The sequence below is a fragment of the Eumetopias jubatus genome, unplaced genomic scaffold, assembly GCF_037043125.1.
Source record: "Eumetopias jubatus isolate StellerSeaLion01/CBP00866 unplaced genomic scaffold, mEumJub1_p1.0 scaffold_16, whole genome shotgun sequence".
In the NCBI taxonomy this organism is placed as follows: Eukaryota; Metazoa; Chordata; class Mammalia; order Carnivora; family Otariidae; genus Eumetopias; species Eumetopias jubatus.
This window is the reverse complement of record NW_028274822.1, coordinates 66,647,500-66,667,357: the sequence shown is the minus strand read 5'-3', so window position 1 is coordinate 66,667,357 and position 19,858 is coordinate 66,647,500. Positions and strand designations below refer to the sequence as shown.

Below are 19,858 nucleotides of genomic sequence, written 5' to 3'. Positions count from 1 at the left end.
AAATCCTGCGGCAAAGATGCTGTGGATGAGGCTCCGTGGAAATTCCTGAAATGCCAGTCTTTATGTGGGGCACATGCTTTGGCTTTCATCCCTGGACGCAGGGAGACCCTCAGATGAGCTCCCAGAGTGGGTCTGGTTTGAGAAAGGAGGTGACATTCAGATGTCTGAATGTTTCGCTACTTGGGTAAGATGAGTGGAATCCAAAAAGGCTGCTCAGAATTCAAGGGTGCTGGTGCCTCTGCAGTGCTGGGGACTCCGGGCAGTGATGGGGAGAGCATCACAAATGCTGTGTGCGCAGCTGTCTAATTATGACCCCAGAGCCCTGCAAGAGAGGCTTTCTCTTCTTTCTCTGCAGAGGAGGAAGAGCAGGGTTTGAGCACAGGTTGGCTTGACTCCAGAGTCACCCACAGAATCTGTCACAGAGGGCTTCAGACTCAGTGAGACCAATACTAGTCATGGTGCCAGCAAAAGGGGAGCACCTCACGTTCCCCACTGTAGGGGGCCCTGTGATGGGTTTGCCTGCAGGTTATCACTGAGTCCTCACTGCACAGCTAGGAGGTTCGCACTGTTATCACCTCCTTTTGGCAGCTGGAGAAACAGTTGAGGTCTCGGAGGAGATATGATCTGCCCCAGGCCCTGCTGTTAGTTGCTAACACACCTCTCCACCTGCTTCCTTCCCAACTTTCTGCACCAGGGCCTCTGCCTCCTGTATCTCTTGACCAGTGCAGGGTGGAGGCTACCTCTTTGCCTGCCACGCCTCCTGACCTCTCGGAGAGCCCTGAGCTGGCTGACACCCCACTCCTTGAATTCCTTCTCCAGTGCACTTCTGCACTGTCCTTTCCTGGTGCTTGTCCTACTTTCCTTGTCCTGCTGCTGGTTCCTCCTGTTCCTCCCATTCCTAAACGTGGCTCTCTCAAAAACTCTGCCTGTAGCCCTTTGCCACGTCTGTCCCCTACCCAAAAGGTGACCTCTCCCTTCCAATGTGGCCTGCCTCACCTGTGATGGAGCCAGCCCAGGCTCCTCTGTGACCCGGCCCAGGTCAAGGCCCTCCAGCCTCCATGCTTTTTGTTCACCCACATCCACTCAATGCACTCAGATCCCCTCTTTCTGAAACTAGCCGACCCAGGTTTCAAGGCAATAGGGTGTTAGTTCAGAGCACAGACCCTGAGCCAGGCTGCCTGGGTCTCAACCCTGGCTCTGACATTTAGTAGCTGTGGGACTCTGAGGCAAGTTCCGTGCCTCAGTTTCTCCACCTGTAAAATAGGGATAATAACAGCACCTACCTTACAGGGCTGTTGTAAGGAGTAGTGAGTTAATGACTAGATGGGGTTTACATCAGTGCTTGGTGCTTAGCAAAAGCTAGATAAAGGCTTCTTGTTACTATCTTTGTCTGAGAGAGTATCTAGCCCAGGGATTCCTAACTGGGGGGCCCTGGGCAGGTTTCTCCCACTCAGCTTCCTGAGAATAAATGCAAAACCTTGTGAAGAAATGCATTTCTATGGAAGGAGAGGGCAAGGCTTTCAAAGGAGTCCATGACCTAAAACCTGTTAGTCCACAAACCTAACTCTATAGGCGCTGAGAGAATAAGTAACCTGTCCAAGGCCACAGAAATTACCGGTGGCACAGGGAAACTAGCTCTAAGTGAAGTGCACAAATGTTTTCTGAGCAGGAGGCGCAGCTTATCAAATCACTACAACAGTGGAACGCACAGGACTCTAAGCATTAGATACCTTTCATGGGGCTTGATTAACTAACGGGCTAGACACTAAGAAAAGCAATTTAATCAGGGATATTTCTGAAGAAATACTCTTCTACAAAGTTGCAGGTCAAAGATCACCAAGCCTAAGCTCTGAAGGAGCCTCAGAGATCACATGACCCAGTCTCCAGTGACCCCCTCCAGGCTCCTAAAGTCACTGATAAATCACTGATAAGCTGCATTTGGATGGACACCCAGGCTTCCTGCCCCAAACCCACTGGCACTTCCACTGAACAGAGTACCTGGAGACACTCTGTCATCAAAAGATCCAAAACAGAGTATCTTCTTCCAAAAGAAAGGAAAGAAAGAAAAGAAAGATAACACATTAAAAACAAAAAACAAAAAAAACTGTTGGAAACTAGTTTCTCCTAGAGGGTCCAAGGGGCAAACCAGAGAGCAAATGTAAGATTCCATGATTCTCTGTGCTCTTTGTTGAGCAACAGAATCAAATATTTGTTTCCTCCCCCATAATATAACCATTAACTTTTGTTAAGACTACAATACTTATTCTATTCATGTTAAAGGTCACTGCAGTGGAGTAAACAAAGTATTTTAAGTCAGTGTGTGCTTGCCTATCATTGCTAAGAGTCATGCCTACACTGACCCAGCTGGGCACTTCAGAGGGTCATCTTCATCTTTTCCAGAAGCACTGTGGGCAGAGCAGGCCGATATGGAGAGGTTGTGATGCTCACCCAGGATCCCACGCACAGGACCAGGAGCCCAACCCTGGCCCCTGTGACCTGAACATCTACGTGTTCCCAACCAACCTCATTGGTCACTACTCCTGGAAAGTGCAAAGTATCCCCTGGAATTTCTTCTATGCCGTTATCAAACTCTAAATGACAACGGCTATACATGGTCAAAAGCTCACAGGCACACGGGTCAGAGAATTCTGGTGTTCGAACTCACCAGAATTCACGGATTCGAGTGTCACCCCAAACAAGCTCCCTGGCTGCCAAAACCTGCTCTCTCATGGAGCGTGCTGCCGGCCCTCCTCCCCTCCGATAGGCTGAGAGAGTGCCACGGACTTTATGCCCCTCACCTTTCTCTCCAGGCTAAATAAAGGATCCATGTACAATGGTACTTCTAAAACACAACTGTACAGTAATCGATATTAAGTATAAAATGAAAAAGTTTGCTTTTAAAAATCAATGCAGGCAGTGATGAAAAATACCTCGGCAGAGAGTCCTGGACATTCTCAAATCCTCAGAGCCTGTGGGAAGCACCTGATCGCAGGTGCAAAGGTGGTAAGGTCCCCAGGGGAGAGGGAAAAGCTGAGTACAGGGAGGCAGCTCGGGTGCAGGCAAACCATCCCCTCAAGCACACTCGGGCAAAGGAGACTGTCATTACGCAGATGCAACAGTGGAACAAGCAACTCGGTTCCTGCTCCAGAATCGGCCACTTACAGGGCGGGGAAGACAGGAAAGAAAAGGACAAGCTGAAGCAAGGTGGATGGAAGCAGAGCGTCCACAAAGTGCAACCTGTGACATCTTAAAGGCAAATGATAATAAACCAGTCAGTTCCCATTTTTCACCCACCTAATACCAGATCCCTAAAGTCCCCAGATTCCAAATGATGAACATCCAGACTTCAGTAAGTCCAGAAACTGAGATCAGCAGAGGTGCCTCTCCATCCCCCTGCCTGACCTCTACACCCCTGGGTCACCCTGGCAGCTCGGAGGTCAACCCTTCTGGTGTTCCATGTGAAGGGACACGCGTGTGAGTGTTCAAGACTCGAACTACGGGGGGTGGGGAAAGGTGGGAAGGAACTGGAAGGCAGAAGGAGGGCTTAACCAGAAGGTAGGTTTAGTGGAAGTTAGAGAATCACGGACGAAAACAAGTATTAGAACCTGGGGCTGTGGCTTAGGAGTAGCAGCTGGGAACAACTGAGAAAGGGGAAAAGGACTTCTACAAAGGTCATTTGGGAAACAAAGGCTGCAGGTTGAGATAGGACAAGATGAAGAGTGCTGTGGCAGGGGACGGGGCCTAGACTGTGAGCTGCCACCGTGCTGGTGGGTGGGGCTGTGCTCCAAAGTAAGGCCAGCCCCCATGCCAACAACGCCGCCCCACAGAGGGCACTGGGGGCTGCAACTCCAAGTACCAAGCACCGTGCAGAGGCCCCAGGCCTCATCTCACAGGAAGGGGTCGGTAAGGGGATGGGAGCTGAGCCTGCCCACCATTAGTCAGAGGCATCAGAGCAGGGCATAAGACACAGGACGAACCTGGAGCCACACCTCAGATCTGGAAGCCACACAGGAAAGAACCAAAGTAGGTTTCCTGGTCAAGTGGCGAGAAGGTTCAGGCAGAGCACGGAGAAAGGGAGTGAGGGGCTGTGGCCACAGCAGGCACATACCAGTGGGACAGTCACAGAACAGCTGGTGGTGGCAGAAACACAGCCACATACAGAATCACTGGGCCTCCAAACAGCATTTTGCTAAGGAATTTGCTGTGCACCACCAGGCAACATTGAAAATATGAGCACAGTATCTGAAGTTTGAAACCACTCAGTTAATGAATACTCACCACAGCAATTACAGGAATGAGTACACCCAAGTTCCCTGCGCTGCTAGAAGCCTAGAAAATAAAAGCATTGAGTCATTGAAAGCATGTGTTTCTTTCATTTAAAAAAGAGATAGTGTTAATTTCAGAGAAATAATGAAATATATTGACAGCGATATATAAACATGCTCACCCAATATCATTTTTTTTTTTTTAAAGCAGGCTCCACACATGGTGTGGAGCCCACCTTGAGGCTTGAACTCACGACCCTGAGATCAAGACTTGAATGGAGATCAAGAGTCACATGCCGAACTGACTGAGCCACCCAGGTGCCCCTCCAACATCATTTTAATAGCAAAAAAAATGGAAACATGTCAAACAGTAGAATGATTACATAAACCATGGTACCTGTGTAAAATTAAATACCACATAGCTATTAAAAAGACAACTTTCTGAAAAATATTTAGTCACTTTGGAAAGTGCCCACAGCAAATTTTGAATGGGAAAAAAAAATCAGGATTTCAGAGTATGCTGTGATATAATATTAATTATAAAAATAAATATATTTGCATAAAAAATCTAGGAGGAAGTCTGTCAAAAGGTCAATGATGAGGGGCGCCTGAGTGACTCAGTTAAGCATCTGCCTTCAGCTCAGGTCATGATTCCAGGGTCCTGGGATTAAGTCCCACAGTGTCGTAGGGCTCCCTGCTCAGCGGGGTGTCTGCTTCTCCCTCTGCCTCTGCCTCCCCCTGCCCAACCCCCGCTCACGCTCTCCCTCTTTCTCTCTCAAATAATAAAATATTTTTTAAAAATGCCAACAATGAGTATATCTGAGGAGAGGGATTATGGGTGCTTTTTATTTATCAGTTTCTGCATCTTTTCTACAATAAACATATATTCTTTCCAAGTTATGGAAATTTTGGGGTTACTTTAAAAATAACTTTAATAGTTATTGAAAATATGAGCACAGTATCTGAAGGTAGGTTCCCTGGTTAGACACACAAATAAGGTTATAAACTATAGTACACACCAATGAGCCTAAGTTCTGGAAGCACTCACCTAAGCCCATTCAATTTGTTTTTTATATTAGCAGTAGCAGCCAAGTGCATCGAGCACCCCCTGCATGCCAGGCAGTTCCAAGCGTTTCATATGTAATAATGAAATCTTTGGGGGAGAAAACAGGGTTTGAGTAGCTTGCCATAGCCCCACGGCCACTCAGCAGTAGGGGGCAAAATCTCAAGCCCTGCCTCCTCTTCTATGGAAACCAAGGGCTTCCCAGATATGCGAAGACTGGGAAGAACTGTCATTTCTTAATTTATAATCCTAGCTCTTTGTCTTCAAAGGGGCACATGTTGGCCAATCCCCTCTCACTGACCCTGCAAGCCCCCCTTATTCGCTGAGGCCCCAGCTTATGAGGAAAGCATAGCAGTTGCTCAGTAAACACTGGGCTAGCCCCTGCATGATCACAAACAGGAACTATTTCGCAAAGAACAGGATTCACAGCTCTGCACCTGGAGGGTAGAAAAAGGGATCCCTGCACTGTTGGGGCCACAACCCCCACCTCCAGCCCATGAATGAAGCATTACATCTTGAGTCTTGAGAATGTAAACTTGTAGTGACAGCAGGCAGAGGGGAGCCGCCCTTGGGTCCAGGGGGCGTCCTTCTGGGCCCTGAGGTACAATTTCCAGGGGAGGCAAGGAGAACGACTCCTGAAACACCCTTCAGACACATCACAGCCTCTGCTTTCTCGGGTGCCGAGTGCCTCCCCACATCTCTGAGCAGCCCTCTCTTCCTGATGCCCAAGGCCCCACTGGACACCACAGCTGCCTCTGTCTCTTGTGTACCAGGATGGCCTAGCTGTGCACCATCCTGGGAGACTTCAGAAATCACCCAGATCACTGTTAAGGGGTCTAGCAGAGCAAGGCTGAATTAGAGCGAAGGCTCTTAGAACCCCTTTTTGCACCAGCTACTCGCCCTTAGCCAAGATTTTCACACAGAGGGCTCCTTTTCACTCAGTTTCCAACTTAGCTGTCACCTCCTCAGGTCTTCACACAACCTGATCTAAAGCGCTCCTCTCCACACTGCCCTGTTTTGGTTTTGCTGTCCAGGACCAGGCCCCTTGTCTGCCTGTTCACTTCCATAACCCCAGCACCTAGAACAAGGGTCAAGAAACTGGCCGTGGCCAAATCTGACCCACCACCTGTTCTTGGAAATAGATTTTTATGGGGGCACAGCAGCCCATTCTTTTAACTGGCTTTATGCTACCAGGACAGAGCTGACTAGTTGCAACAGAGACTCTATGGCCCACAGAGCCTAAAACAAGTATAATCTGGCCCTTTACAGAGAAGGTGGACTGACCGCTGACTAGGCACATAAACAGTAACTGTCTGGGAAGGGAGGTGGGAGGAAAAGACAGAGGAGGATGAAGGTGGAGACTCTGGTAGAGAGACTGGCACCAACATGACATGTGAAAGGGGAAGTGATGGGGTAGGGGACTTAACCTGACTCAACCTCCCCAATCTGTCTCTTTGGGGGCCCGAGACCTGTCATTTTGTCTGTCCCCATGGACCTGTCTTCCTGGATGGCCCAGATTAGGTCAGATCTGGCCCTTCTCATGTTGTCACTGTGTTCTGGTGAAAGCCTCCACTCCCTGGCTTCATGATGGCCGAGAGAAGGAAGAGAGGGGGTCTGGGGGGATCCCCACCCTGGGCCGGGGGAGGTAGCTGCCACGAGCCAGACACAGTCCTATAAGAAAGCCTACGAGAAAGCCACCCTCTCCGCACCCCTGCCAGCACTCCCGAGAAAGAACCTTTGTTCTTGCTGTTTACCAGATGCCCCAGGGTGACCGCCCTCCTCCCTCCCTACCTTCAGGGCGGGCCCCTTCTCGCTGGCCCGCTCACTGGCCCGCTTTCCCTCCAGCCCCAGCTGCACAAATAGCTCCAGCAGGTTCATGAGCAGCTCGTCCACGAGGTGCTCATCCTGGATGTTGGCTGCGATGTTGGCCAGGGCATTGATCACCGCCAGGGAGCAGTGCCTGGTAGGGAGAGAAAGGACAGCTGCCACAACACAGGGCCCGGACTGCAGGGGTGAGGCCAGTTGACTCCTGCCTCACCACGCCCCTCGGTGTCTGTGAACAAAGGAGCCCTCCAGAGGGGATGAACATTTCTGTGAACACCAGCCCCTAAAGGACAGTCAGCTGCTACTGAAATGGCTTTAACCTCTCCTGACATGCAGTAAGGGCCTCAGGGATCTGCTTAGGTTCCAGGAATCCACACCTATGGAACTTGTGAAGATCCTAGGACACCTCTCTCAGTGTTGAAAGCCTACCATATAGCTAAATTCCTGGCTGGGCCCTGCTTTCCTCTCCAATTATAGGTAGCCTTAGTTCACTATTTCCGCCCATAAAACTCTCCTCTGACGATCTTTTTCCCCATACTGTCTCCACCATGGGGCTGATGTTAGTATTAGCTCACATCAGACACTAAGGAAGCACTCAGTGGCCCTGGGACAACCTGCATCAGGACAGTGCTGGCCCCAGGTAAGCCCTGGATACAAAGCTGACAATGCCCCCCAAACCCCCACTCCCACAGAGAGACACAGCAAACCAGCAAGGCTGGCCAGGCTTCTGCAGGTGCTGGGGGCAGCCAGAGCCTGCCACTTCTCTGCTGCATGACCTCAGGTGAGTGGCTCACCTTTGAGCCTGAGTTTCCTCCTGAATAAAACAGGAATAATATAATTCCCTCCTCGCAGGGTGCAGGACAAATTAAAGACTCCACATGAAGCACTGAGCATATCCCTCCTCGCAGGGTGCAGGACAAATTAAAGACTCCACATGAAGCACTGAGCATATCATCTGGCCCCCAGAAATCTCCCAGCAAACAGCAGCCCTTCACAGACATGTGAAATCCTGGGAGGTAAGGGCAAATGAATGGTAGTAAAAGCTTCCACTGGTGAGGAAGAGACAAACCACTTCTTTGGTGGTATCAGAAAAGGCTTTATGGAAGAGCGAAGTGGAGAAGTTGAAGAATTGGTAGGCATGGAGAAGGCCAAGTACTGCATATTGCAGCAAGACAGAGGCCAGGGTCAGAAGGAAAACAGCAGGAGCAAAGTCAAGGAGGGGAAGGTGTGAGGGCCAAGGAGGTGCAGGAGTCACTTCGGGATAAGGAAGCAATGAGGGAAAGAGGTGCTTTGGTCTTTATGTCAGTTTCTTCACAAAGACCAGGATGGACGGATGGACAGATGAAGGGGAAAGGAGCTAACTGTCTCCCTAAACCAGTCCTCAGGCTGTTCTAGTAGCCTGGGCTTGCAATGGAGGCAGTAAGAAGGCAAAGAAATGACAAGGCCAAGAGCTTGCATTTATCAAGAGCTTTCCTATATATGATCTCAGTTACCCACACAACTGGAGACAGATGTTCATTTGACGGATGACAGATGAAGAAACGAAGGCACAGAGAGGGTGAGCTTTTTCAAAGGTCACACAGCCACACTCCCACCCACTGAAGTGAGTTGGAGAGAACCTCAGACTGAACCCTGCACGTAAAGGTCAGAAAGAGAGAAAAGAAATGCCAACAAAGGGGCACATCTCTTCCTCCCTGCCCCACTCCTCTGTCCCGCTCTTCCCTTGATCTGTCAAACTCTTATGAGATCCTCCATATGTGGAAAAACATGCCCCTGCCCTCAAGGTATTCACAGTAAGGGCAAGGAACAGGCAAGGAAGCATATCTTAGTCTGCTGGGAAAACTGGCCAGACTTTACACAAATATCAAACAACTGAGCATGTAAAATGTCTATTCCCTTTGACCCTCCAAATCCCACCTCTCTGAATCTATCCTGAGGAAAGCATCAGAGACACTCACAGATACACAGCTATTAGATTGTTCGATGTAGCACTTACCAGCAGGAAAACCGGCAAACTAACCTCCAAGCTAGGGACTGGTTAGATCTTGGTGCTGCTCTAAGATGGGACATTCTGCAGCCATTAAAGGTGGCACATGGAAGAAGGTTAATGGCATGGCTGATGCGCTGTTACATTAAAAAAGCCCGTCAGCTGGGTGGACACTTTGAGCCTGTCTGGAGTCAGGGAGGGTCTGAGGTAATGACACTGAGATGCTCAGCTCCCATTGGCAGTCACATGGGGTCTTCATTTCCTGCTTGTGCATGTGATTTGTAGCACATAACGCTTTTGTAGGAGAAAAGTTTATTCAAAAGACAAATCCCCAAGCCTCACACTTTTAAAGGGAGCTGAAAACTGTCACGATCTAGAGTGACAACGAGGTCTAGAGAATTACCTGTAGCCATGATCCTTGTAATCTTTAGTGGCTGAGTACACGACAGAGCTGGCCTTCACGCTGATCTGCTGGAAGAGATTCCACACTTCCTGATAAATGTATTGCTGGAAGAGTGAGGTACACGGTTACCATGGCATGACTTCTCCATGAAAGCCCCTCCTTGGAACACGGAAAAGGTTCCTCTACCATCATTCAGAGCAAAAGCTTCTGGAATGTATGGACCATAGGGCCTGAAAGACCATCAGAGGCATCCATTCCTAAAGCTTTCAGCAAACCTCAAAAGCTAAAAGGGAAATGGTTTCAACTTAAATCCTATCACATGTTATCAACATCGGCAAGAAATGAGTTTAAACCTCCTTTTCCCAGTACTTACAGAGCCATCACTCTACTCTCTTTACTTGGAAAAAAATCTCCCTGTTCAATGTCAAGACAGTTGTGAGCATTTAACTCATCTGAAGGGTAAATTTAATCTATTTTTGCACTCCTGATAGTCAAAGTAACAAAGCTTGCAGAGGGTAGTGGGTTTCATCGCAGGTCCTGCCTTACGTTTCCGGTGATAACCAGGCAGCCCAGCTGGTCGATGATAAGCACATCAAGGGGGGAGGGGGGCTGGCAGAATTTCTGTTGCAGGATCTGCAGAATTGGCTCCATGACCTTTGGGGTGTCCCTCAGGGCCACCGCAATGTGTCCCAAGGCTCGGATGGTATGGTCAGGAATCAAGTGAGCATCCCTGTGGGAGGGAGGAAACAGAAGCATCCCGGGAACAGTCCTCTATGAAATGAAACCCAGATGCTACAACCTGGACCTCAAGGTTACCACAGTCTTTCAGATGAAGCAGTCATCCGACCATGGCACCCTGGAATCCTTGCTTCCTGAAGAGACACAAAGTCCCTGGCTCTAGGCAGTAAGACACAGATCTTTCTCTGCTCCCAAACAGTGGTCCAGGACCAACATTCTAAGGTGGGTTTGACCTTAAATTGTGGGACAGACCTGATGCACGACTCCACACTGTGCAAGAAAGAAGCACAGATGTGCGAGATACCGGCGGGCCCCCCACATGGCTGCAGAGAACAAAGTGGCTGCCCCTCGGGGATGGGACGTACTTGTCGCTCTCCTGGGAGATGTAGAGCCGGTTGGAGAGGCTGGCCAGGAAGGCCTCCACAATCACCGTGTCCACCGTCAAGCCAGCTTTCAGGCACCTGGACCGTGAGGAAACCCACACGGCATTGGGCATCAGAACAACAGATGAGTGTTTTGTGTTTGCTTTTGGTTTCTTTGTCAGGTCTACAGAGTTTAAAGAACTGCTCTGAGCATTTTTCCCCCAGAAATCTGAATGAAAACCATTACACAGAATGAATTCAAAGAATCACTGTGGATGTTGCCCACTTGATAAATACCTCAGTCAGAAACAGTAACTTCATTATTTGACCAGAATAGTTTCCTTCAGAATGTTATACTCACCCTAATTCCAATTTAAAATTTCCAGAACAGTTCCTTAACAAAAGTTACAGTAACTGACTCAAGACAGATGGTCCCAAGACAGCTGAGGGAATATTAAATGATATACCAAGGGTTTTAATAGTACGGAAAAAAACTTATTTTCTAAAGAAAAGGGGTAATTTTTAAAAAGCCCCTAAGGACACAGAATTTTTTCAGGCATCTCTCGCTCTCTACATCTGTTTGGCTCCCAGGCCAGAGTCAGAGAAGAGCATGTGTCTGACAGAGAGGGGCCATCATATTCTCTTGATGGGGTTTCTAAGAGCAAGGAGCCAGAATTCAGAGGGAGAGATACATTTTCATATAAATCAGAATGTATGTGGTTTCTGAGTTTGGAGAGCAAGAGTTCACGTAGCAGGAGCCTGGGCAGCACTCAATCATATACATCATATAAAACCTGTCTCTTACACTAAAAATTACAAGGAAAAAAAACAGAAAACGTGACAATGTGTTGTTACTCTGGATGGTATAGGCTGATGGGTAACTCTTTTCTTTCTACTTTTTTTCTACATTCCATAAATTTTCTCTCCCATTTTTTAATTATGTTTATGATCAGAAAAAGGAAAACAAGATTAAAAAAAAAATAGGGGCGCCTGGGTGGCTCGGTCAGTTAAGCAACTGCCTTTGGCTCAGGTCATGATCCCAGGGGTCCTGGGATCGAGCCCCACATCAGGCTCCCTGCTGAGCAGGGAGCCTGCTTCTCCCTCTCCCTCTGCCCCTTCTTCCTGAACCCCCCCCCAGCTTGTGCTCTCTCTCTCTCAACATAAATAAAATCTTTAAAAAAAAATATGTGGGGTGCCTGGGTGGCACAGCCAGTTAAGCATCTGACTCTTGATTTTGGGTCAGGTCGTGATCTCGGGGTCATGAGATCGAGCGCCACATCAGGCTCTGCACTGAGCACAGAGTCTGCTTGAGACTCTCTCTCCTCTTCCTCTGCTCCTCCCTCCTGCGCATGCATGCGTGTGCTCTCTCTCTCTCTCTCTCTCTCTAAAATAAATGGATAGGGCACCTGGGTGGCTCAGATGGTTAAGCGTCTGCCTTTGGCTCAGGTCATGATCCCAGAGTCGTGGGATCAAGTCCCACATCGGGCTCCCTATTGGGAGCCTGCTTCTCCCTCTGCCTCTCTCTCTCTCCCTGTCTCTCATGAATAAATAAATAAAAATCTAAAAAAATTAAAAATTAAAAAAATACAGGATAAAATAAATGGATAAATCTTTAAAAAAATCATTAAAAAATATGTAATGATCCCTCTTAAAATCAGGTGTAGGTTTACAATAATCCAAAACAAGCTTTAAAAAATTATGAACATTTCTCATTTTTTTAGTAATTTTATCTGAAGCCTATTTCCTTCCTCCCCACGTCACCTACCCCTCTGGCCGGTCTCCCACCTGCAGATGTTGTCAATGGCAATGTCCCGGAGCTGCTCATACATGGAGGGTTGGGTCTTCTTTCCCGGCATGACATTCAGGGTTGACTCAGAATGCTCGTTGGTTACACTGATTTTTATATCATTGCCAGCAACTAAACGTAAAAATTCAAGTATGTATCTGGTTAAACCTGTCACTTTCCATCCCCTTGTCCGTAATTCAAAACCAAAATAATATACTGATCATTTTTAGTTTATGAAACAACCCCTCTAAAATGATCTGACCAAACATTTCAGAAACAAAAGTGAGAACAGAAAGGATGAAATGAACATGCTTAAACAAAAGGAAGAATATTTAGGTTGCAAAATGATAAATGGATACCACAGCAATTTCTTAAGAAACGGTTTGAAAGTCCTGATGAACACCCACAGTTACCTAGCCCTGAGGGTGAGGAGTGGTCCTGTCCCCGAGGGTTATCTAGCTAATGTGCACAAAAACAGTAAGGGTGGGGGGTGAATGTGAGAGCAGGAGCCTTAGAGCCACAGACACTCCTCCTTGTCCCGGGGTCCAGGGAAAAGTCTCACCTGCTTGGAGGTTGGGTTTCTTCATCTGAAGGGAGAAGATAAAGCACCCACCTTCACAGGACTGACGGGTGGGCCTCCCTCAGGAGGAAGCAGGTGGTAATGAATGCTAATGGTTACAGGTGGCCAGATTTGCTCTGAGCCCAATGTCGCTGTCATAGAAACATGATAATACACTCACAAGGCAGGGATAGGGACTAGCTGAGATCCAGCATGGAGAGCTCCTGGCCCAGTGTCTGGGACACATCAGACTCACGCTTTAGACTGTCTCAGTGACGGAAGGAGCCAAAAACAAAGAGAAAGTGGAACTAGAAGACCCCTCGGTGGTGGCAGGAGTATATGCCAGGGAAGAGCGGAGGAAGGAAAGATCTGGAGCCCAGCAGGGGTCATGTAGGGAAAGCCATGAGGAAAGGCATAAAGGAGGAATGAGCCCAGGGACAGGGCAGGGCACACAGGCCAGCCACAAGCTCTCAGACACAAAACCATGGCGGGCTGGCACACAAGGTCATGCGGTCCTTTTCTTGGAGCCTCAGGGACACATGGGATTTAGGAGCTAGTGGCCTTGGGTACAGCCATCTGTTACCTGTGTGGTACTGACTGTGGCACTTATAGAGCTTCACCAGCACTGGGGACGGAACAACCAGGAAGTCCCGCAGAGACGGTGTCACTGAATGCACCACCACCGGGAACCTCTCACATAGGCGGCCCAGACCCTGCAACACACCATCAACCCATCATACAATGCGGGTTGTAGCCACTGAGCAGGCCCAAGCAAGACGCCCAACCTTTCAGATACCCGAGTTGGACCAGAAATTTCCAAGGTCAAAACGCTCAGGGCCACTTTGCTCACGGGGCAGAAAAAGACAGGGAAGGAGCATGGTCTAGACTCTGCTCAGCCTTAAAGGGGAGATACATTGCTAAAGTGTGTCCTTCTTTTGGAAGCAAATTTAGAGTAGAAAGGACACACAACGGCAGATATGGTAATTGGGATTGGTAACTCGGCAAGGTAAGTCTCTGAGAGCAGAGCTGGCACTGCAGACATCAGGAGGTGTCCTCAGGACTTTGCCTGAAGCCTTGGGAACGGCCCAGTAGACAGAGGGCGGCCTCTCCACAAAGGAGGACTCAGCTGCGCCTGGAAATCACAGAAATCCCTGGCACATTGTCAGCAGCAGCCCCCCCACTCATCGATGAACTGTGTCTACAGCAGGCTCTAGTTCAAGTTCCTAAAGACAAAAGCTCAGGTTCTGCTGCTGGTATGCTAACCAGAGCCTAAATGATATAACAAGAAGACTGCCCTAGTTGATGGGATTGAAGCCTTGCGAGTGTCAGTGAGACTGACCTGCAGACAGCAGATAAGCAAGGGCAAATGAGCAATGATGACTTTGCTGGACGTCTTAGACTGCAGCTTCTCAGAGAGCTTGATGCAAAGATTTTCGGCACCTAAATTAAAAAAAATGATAGGGTATGGATGATTAGCGAAGGCCAATATTTACAAAATACTTGTTCACCAATTAATCATACAATTAAATTCCCAGGGGCATACTTTTTGCAGGCTTTATTAATAATGAGTGGTTATACCAGAAAGTATTTACAGGCAGGCAGGCATCCTTAACTGAAACCTCATCCCTGCTCCATTTCTGCTGTTGTGAAAACACCAACCCACGTGGCGTGTGACTGCTCTCTCCTCTCTGCTGGCCCTGAGCCTCTCGTCCCCAGTGCTCTGCATGTGGCAGCCATCCACAGTCTGCCACACACTTCCCATTCTGCTGTCACCCTAGACAAGCACCTTTTCCTCCGGCACGGAGCTCACACTTCTCCACATAAAAGCCTAAAGAACCATCAAGAAGCAATGGAGAGGACACACAGGCCCTGTGGCCCTGGTCATCACCTCCTCCCATGTCCAGTTTCCTCAGCCTGAGGACAGGGTACCAGACATCTGGGGCACAGCAGTGGCCGATGCTCACCCTGCTCGTCCTTCACGGCCCACACCATGAGGTCCACGCAGGCAGCGTTTGCCTGGCAGCGCAGCTTGAGGGGGCTCAGCTCATTGTGGATCCGGTCTGCATCATGCAGAATCTTCTGAAGCTCCCCCTGGCTCGTGTTGAACTGCTCCAGCACAAAATCATGGATCTCCTTCACAAAGGAGGTTGGGAGGTCTGTGGGAAAGAGAGCGGGCACTGTAGGTGGAAACAAACCACGAAAATTCAGGTAGTAGCTCTACGGTCTCTCCCACTCTAACAGAAACCCAAGAGCAGTAGGTCTGCTGCTGGCTCCTCTGGTTCTAAGAGTGGCCTCTGCGAGGGGCACCTGGGTGGCTCGGTTGCTTAAGCATCCGACTCTTGATCACAGCTCAGGTCATGATCTCAGGGTCATGAGATTGAACCCCTGCTTAAGATTCCCTCTCTCCCTCTGCCCCTCCCCACCTTCTCTCTCTCTCTTTCTCTCTCTCTCTCTCTCTCACACACGCACACACACATGCGCACACGTGGTGCTCTCTCGCTCAAAAAAGAAAAAGAAGAAAGAAAGAAAGAGAGAGAGAGAGAGAGAGAGAAAGAAAGAAAGAAAGAAAGGGAAAAAAGAAAAGAGTGCCCACTCTCAGCACACGTGCTACCAGGCACTCAGAGAAAATGACCATTTCCCAGGGAAGTGAGAGCCATGCTGTGTTTTAAGCAGTCAATATACTAAAACCTGAATGTCTGAAACACAGAAACTGGGATGTATCACTGGTGGAACTGGTCCAACTAACAAGGAGAAATACTTTAGTGATTTTTTTTTTTTTAACAAAAAGGTTGTTGGCTATCAGCTGAGGGGAAAAACTGGTTGTAGCCTGAAGAAGAGAATCCCTGGCTACAGGGCTATATCTTTGGGGCGCCCAGAGTTCACAGCTTCTTCCAACTCTCATTTTTGGGGCCTGGAAAAATCAGGAGAATCCCCATGATGGGCACAAGAGAGAAGAGCCACGGAAGCCAGCAACATGAGGCTCAGGTGGGGAGAGAAGCCTCGGGGCACCTGAAGGTCAGGTTGGGCAGTGCAGTCCCTTCCACCCTTCTTTGTGAACCTAACACTTGCTGGGTCCCCAGCCAGACACAGATTCCCAGGAGTTCTTGGAACCAAATTAGGAAAACAGCTAACTAGATTATAGTACATCTGCTTGATAGAATACTACATGGCCATCAAATCTTATGTTGATGGAGAACATTCCATAATATAAGAGAATGCAGGAAACATGTTTTAAAAATGCACAAAAGGGAATGGGGCGCCTGGGTGGCTCAGTTGGTTAAGCGACTGCCTTTGGCTCAGGTCATGATCCTGGGGTCTTGGGATCGAGTCCCACATCGGGGTCCCCCTGCTCTGTGGGGAGCCTGCTTCTCCCTCTCCCTCTGCTTGCCATTCCCCCAGCTTGTGCTCTCTGTTAAATAAATAAACTAATTTTAAAAATCTTTTAAAAATTAAAAAATTTAAAAAAAATAAAAATGCACAAAAGGGAAACTGGAAGGAAAGGCTAAATTTGTGTGTATGCACATGCTAAACTATTAAGATATTTTCTCTGAGGTATAAGATTATGAAGTCCTCATTTTCTTATTTTTTAAACTTTTTGAAATGTCTAAAATAGACATGATAAATCATATACATGATCAGGTGATCAGGACAAGACAACATGGTCATGTCAGAAAAGCCCGTGAGGAAATAAACCCACCAAAGGAGCCATCATTGATGCTATTAGGGGTGCAGGATCGTGGACAGATTTTTTTTTCTTATTTGCCTTTTTCCCCCAAATTTCGGTAATGTGACCATGTTACTCATGTGTTTTTAAGGGGCCCCAGCAGAAAGGAAGCACAGACCTGCGGCAGTGGCCTGGAACCCGGTGTCACCGCAGTCACACGCGGGCGTAAACCGTCCATACCTTTCATGAAGTACAGAGTGTCACGCAGCATCTTGAACATGGCCACGTAGAGAGGGTCACTGAATGTGGTGTAGTAGAGATCAGCGCTAGGGTTGGCCTGTGAGGGAGCAGAGGCACGTGACCACACCACAGAAACTCTCCGGACCTCTCTTTGCCTTCTAGGGTGAGGCCCGGCTGAGTGAGTATTATATTCCTGACATAGCATTAGAGAGATGGAATGACCATGTATCATGATTCACCACTTGAAACACGTGAATTACTCTCCTCCCTCTCTTAAGCATCAGGCAGAGGAAAACTAAAGACTCAGGCTGTCCAGAGATGCCTGTTGGGGGGCCGCCACCTGCACCCTCCAAACTGGTTTCTCCATATGTTCTTCTAATGGGAAGAACCACCCTCCTCTTGCTGAAAACTCAGCAACTTTGGCTGTCTTACAGGAACTGGAGAGGGAGAAAGACAGCCAAGCGGCCATAAGATCACTGTGAGGTGATCCATTTAAAAGAGGCAGCAACAAGCAAGCTCTCAGGTGGCAGTTGTGTGGCCACTATGGGGGCTAAGCTGAAAACTCACTGACAACCCTGTCACTCCAGCCCCCACCCACAAATTCTTCCTGTTCTCTCCATGCACATACTCACAACAGGCTGATCTCAGGATGGTGCCCCGAAGGGACGTACCTCTATCACGCTGGCTACGACTGCATCCAAGGATTTGAGGACAGGCTCCTCGACAATCTTCTTCACCTATCAGAGAAACAAGACCTTGTGAGGCCCCTGACGAACACAGCGAGAGATAGGAATGCCAGCTCCCTCTAATAAAGAACAAATCATGTTGACAGGTGAAACCACATAACACACTCATGAGATGAAAAATGCAATGGAAATGATAGGCCAACAATATACTCGTTATGTCTCCACATCAAACTATAACACACAAAATGTCCTTAATTCTGCCATCACTTGGAACTTGTCTTCTTGACCTTGATTGGAATAACATAAAAACGGGAAAGGAACCAACTACCTCAAATTTGCTGACATTAGACTTCCATTTCCAGGATGTGAAAGTGTTCAGACTCCAGGTATCACTGACAATTCACCCAAACCTCCTCCCAGACATCAGGGACACCTTCATAGCCAGTCCTTGGCCCTGATGACTCCTCCTCCTCCTCCTTCAGGCCTGGTACACTGGTTCTTTGGAAGCTGCCTACGTACTCAGAATGCAACACACATTCTAAATTTCTAACAGAAGCACTTATTTCCACCCGTTCTCTGTACTAGCATTTAGTACAGGAATGAACTGTTCTGGCAGCTGCAGAGGCTCCTGATAAAACTCCCTGCCACCACAACTGTAGTACTTCAAGAAGCTGATTTTCAAAACATATAGACAATGATAAACAACATGCCAGGAGAAGAAATGAAAAATGGCCTAGAAGAAAAGCTAACCTCGAGAAGTTAAAATATCCTGGAAAAAAGAACTGCCTCTGTAAGAGTGTGAAACATGCAGCCTTCAGTTGGGATTTCTGACATGATACTAGGAAGAGTGACCTGACCATCTGAGAAGGCCACCCAGGCCAGCGTTCTGTCTGGGACACTAACAGGGAGGAGCAGTTTAGGGAGAGTTTTCCTTCTTGGAGGCAACTTCAAAAACATCGTAAGGCTATTTAGTAATTCATTATGGCTCTATCCTCATTAATTACTGCCAATGCTTTAATGTTTTGTTTTGTTTTGTTTAAGTCAGCTCCCCTCCCAGCATGGAGCCCAACTTGGGGCTTGAACTCACGACTCTGAGATCAAGACTTGAGCTGAGATCAAGAGTTGGATGCTCAACGAACTGAACCACCCAGGTGCCCCTGCTTTAATGTCTTCATATATCTTCAGCCTAAAGCCATCTCCTGGAGGGATTTCTGTTCACACTCCACACTGAGGGAGACCCTCTCACTCTTTCCAAAGGAGAAAGTCTCATTTTTAGAGTCTGTCCCTGACAACAACGTCTTTATCCTTATCTACCCACTTGACTCTGTCTCAAAGCAACTCAGCTCAATCATAACAACTTCAGAGCCCTTGGATCAGAGACCCATCTAGTTCAGGATTGGGACACTGGCACCAATGTCTTCTCTGATGACACCTCAGAGGTCATCCCAAGGTATCCAAATATGAAAAATAAAGGTTTCATATTGATTTAAAAATATCAGCCCCTGGGAAGGAGTCAGGTGCAACAGGAACTGGACATTGGGTCAGGTTCCCTGGGACTGGGCCCCAGTCCTGCCCTTTGCTGATGGAAGCTTGATGTATTTGGCACTGATTGCCTTACCTCTAAAATGGGGATGAATGCCTGCCTCTCCCACATGAGTGCTGCAAGGAGTCAATGAAAACATTGCAAAAATAACTCCATGAATGTTACTCTTTCCTTCTTCCATCAAAAATTTATGACTTCTGGGGCGCCGGGGTGGCTCAGTCATTAAGCGTCTGCCTTCGGCTCAGGTCATGATCCCAGGGTCCTGGGATCGAGCCCCACATCGGGTTCCCTGCTCTGCGGGAGGCCTGCTTCTCCTTCTCCCACTCCCCCTGCTTGTGTTCCCTCTCTCGCTGTGTCTGTCTCTGTCAAATGGATAAATAAAATCTTTAAAAAAAAAATTACGATTTCTAAGTTATATTCTGAAATACTGAAAAACTCCTAGTTTTTCGTTTGGGAAAAACAACAACAACAACAGGTTTGGGTGCCTGGGTGGCTCAGTTGGTTAAGCGTCCAAACTCTTGATTTCAGCTCAGGTCATGACCTCAGGCTTGTGAGATTAAGCCCCGTGTTGGGGTCCACGATCAGCACAGAGTCTGCTTGAGATTCTCTCTCCTTCTCCCTCTGTCTGTCTACCTCTACCCCTCCCCGAACCACTCACTGCTCTCTCTCTAAAAAAACCAAAACGAAACAAAAAGAAAAACAAAACAAAAAAAAGCCATGCTTGGGGCGCCTGGATGG

At 48.2% G+C, this 19,858-nt stretch overlaps 1 protein-coding gene across 2 annotated transcripts in view; it reads right to left on the bottom strand.

Annotated features, from left to right (window-relative positions):
• The window catches only part of PI4KA (phosphatidylinositol 4-kinase alpha), a 112,016-nt gene that overhangs the window by 65,610 nt on the left and 26,548 nt on the right, over positions 1-19,858 (bottom strand). For both annotated transcript variants that reach the window (XM_028094920.2, XM_028094918.2), the window contains 11 exons: positions 17,563-17,628; positions 16,892-16,988; positions 14,952-15,143; positions 14,327-14,427; positions 13,571-13,700; positions 12,428-12,560; positions 10,646-10,741; positions 10,089-10,272; positions 9,543-9,646; positions 7,120-7,288; positions 4,279-4,329 (listed from right to left, as the gene is read on the bottom strand). In XM_028094920.2, coding sequence (XP_027950721.1) covers positions 4,279-4,329; positions 7,120-7,288; positions 9,543-9,646; positions 10,089-10,272; positions 10,646-10,741; positions 12,428-12,560; positions 13,571-13,700; positions 14,327-14,427; positions 14,952-15,143; positions 16,892-16,988; positions 17,563-17,628 — 1,323 coding nt within the window. The remainder of the gene's footprint in view (positions 1-4,278; positions 4,330-7,119; positions 7,289-9,542; positions 9,647-10,088; positions 10,273-10,645; positions 10,742-12,427; positions 12,561-13,570; positions 13,701-14,326; positions 14,428-14,951; positions 15,144-16,891; positions 16,989-17,562; positions 17,629-19,858) is intronic.